General features: G+C 39.3%; 1 protein-coding gene across 1 annotated transcript in view; it reads left to right on the top strand.

The window, feature by feature from the left end:
* The first annotated feature begins 2,434 nt into the window (after positions 1 to 2,434).
* The window catches only part of LOC311024116 (uncharacterized protein), a 3,529-nt gene continuing 3,463 nt past the window's right edge, over positions 2,435 to 2,500 (top strand). Inside the window, exon 1 of the mRNA XM_084026377.1 lies at positions 2,435 to 2,500. This exon is cut by the window's right edge and continues 159 nt beyond it. Coding sequence (XP_083882503.1) covers position 2,500 — 1 coding nt within the window. The 5' untranslated portion in view covers positions 2,435 to 2,499.

Here is a 2,500-nt window from a genome sequence, read left to right as displayed (position 1 = left end):
CATGTGAGCTATACTATCTAGACCTCTGGGGGACCACAGACAGTCTCTGGTTCCTCCACATAGTCTGGTCTCTGGACTAATGTGAGCTACTATCTAGACCTCTGGGGGACCACAGACAGTCTCTGGTTCCTCCACATAGTCTGGTCTGGTCTCTGGACTACAGACCACAGAAAACATTTGCTGCACATTTGGTGTGAACGCAGCATGAGAGGGTTTATATCACTTCTTTCTGGGACCCATCTATGTCCTGGAACCTGGCTTACGCGTTAACTCCGAGGAGTCAAAGCTGTCGGGGTTATTAGATCGGAGAGCATCGGGCCTCATTGGAAAACCTCTTTTCTAGTTCTACCTTTCACTGCCAAGTTTGCTTTTTACTGCACAAATCACTCATTTGAACTTGATGAACTTGAACACAACATGAAGCCACGTGTCTGGACACGACTCGTTGATTCATTCATGCTGAAGAGAAAACTTCTGAATTCTTTCTTGGTACAAGAGGTTGTTGCATGAGGCTCATTGTCACCAGCACAAGTTCAAATCCTTAAAGAGGACCTATTATTCTCTTCTTCTTCTTCTTCTTCTTTAGTTTCTTATTCACGTAAAAGGTCTGTAGAGTGTCGAAGTCAAAGGGAGTTCCTCTCCTACACAGAAACTCTGATCCTGAACTGATTCAAATCTTGTTTTTTCTCCTGTCACGTGGTGATGTCACCAAGTAACTCATTAGCTTAAGACTAGTCAGAGTGGAGCTGAGCGTAAATGTCCTTCATCTGGACTGAAAGAGGAAGAGGAGCTGAAGAACAAGAGGCTGACCAATCAGAGCAGACTGGGCTTTTTGGGAGGGAGGGGCAGGAAGTCAAACAGAGCGTTTCAGAGAGATGTAAACATGTTCTAGTAGGAACCTGAAAACAGGAGAAAAAAAGGTCGTCTTTTAACCTGATTCAGAGTCAGGATTTTAAAAACCTGAGTCTGTACGTTAATGCAGCGTTCAGTGTAAAATGTTTTGAGTATTTAAGTTTGTTGTGGAGAAGCTGTAAAATAATCACAACGTGAGATTGAATGTGTTCAAGTTCATATGCCTCAGTGGGAATGACAATGTGTGTGTGTGTGTCTGTGTGTGTGTCTGTGTGTGTGTGTGTGTGTGTGTGTGTGTGTGTGTGTGCGCGCAGTGTGATAATGTTGTCATTAGATAGAATAACATTTTACTGTACGTGAGTTTGGAAAACTTGATTTGTATAAATGGTCCTGATTGATATTAAACTGATTTCTGTGATTTTTACTGAATTTAATTTGAATCCTTGATGAGCATTTCTCTCGTCCAATCACAGCAAAGCTTCCTCATCACAAAGTTGTTGAATTGTTTGCTTACATTGTCCCAAAAAGTTAGTTAATTCATTTTTTATTTTATTTTTTTACTTTTTTTATGATTAACTTTTCAGAACTGGATCATTTCTAACCGGTTGGAGGATTTTAGTCGTCGGACGTCTGGATGTAAAGTTATCGGAGAAACGAACGAAACGAGCTAAGTGAACATTCGGCTCACAGCCTCCAACAAACGCAGATTATTAATGTGAAGCTGCATTATTTAAGTTGAATCCGTTTGTTTTGGAGAGGAGGAGACTTAAGAAACACCTGAACGATGAACAGTGACGCGATGCTAACCGGGAGAGAATTCCGTGTTGTTCGCTAAATAAAATCAAAAACAACCTGCGACGCTTCTTCACAGGTGATGATCTCAGTGTGGACGTGACTGGTGGGTAGATTTTCATTTCATTTTAATGATTTTTGGGGCCTTGAAGGCGTAAAAATATCCAGTATTTCGTAAAAAAAATCAACCTAATTTAGTTAAATGTTAATTTACTGTTTGACGCTACCTGTGGCTGAAAGAGGAATTACTGAATATAAACACAAGTATTTAGTATTTAAATTTTTTCATTAGTTATACATTACTCGCTTTACCCTGATCAGTGGAAGCACTCCCGAATTTAGTTACGTTTTTGTACAATGACAATAAATGTTCAAAATATGTCGCTAGTAACGCATCACAAAACCACCGTTAAAACCTGACATCACACATCGCATTTTTCATGTTTTTTTTAGATGCGTGTTAAAGTTAACATAGAAAAATTCTACTATTAGAAAAATTACTCCAAATAAACCAGTCAAATGCAAATTTGTGATTTATTTCCATGAATCTTTCACAAATCCCACCCTGAATATTCATATGGAACACTGTCATATGTATGCAGTTGCATCAATGTTTGTTTTTTAGTAAAATTCTGTAATATTCATATTAATAAGCGGTAATGTCCCATCCAGCATTCATTCAGCCGTCTTAAATTGTGTGTTTTGGGCTGTTTTCTTAATCTGAAACTCTTCTTGTTCAGTTATGATTTTCCCCTCAAACAAACCGCTTTGGTCACGTGACACCGAAGCATCTTGTTGCCTAGTAACCGCTGTGCACCAACGCGTGACACTGAAAACAAAAGTGATAGGCGGCTGA

Source organism: Eutrigla gurnardus (genome assembly GCF_963514095.1).
Source record: "Eutrigla gurnardus genome assembly, chromosome: 1".
Classification (NCBI taxonomy): domain Eukaryota; kingdom Metazoa; phylum Chordata; class Actinopteri; order Perciformes; family Triglidae; genus Eutrigla; species Eutrigla gurnardus.
This window is presented reverse-complemented; position numbering and strand designations above follow the sequence as displayed.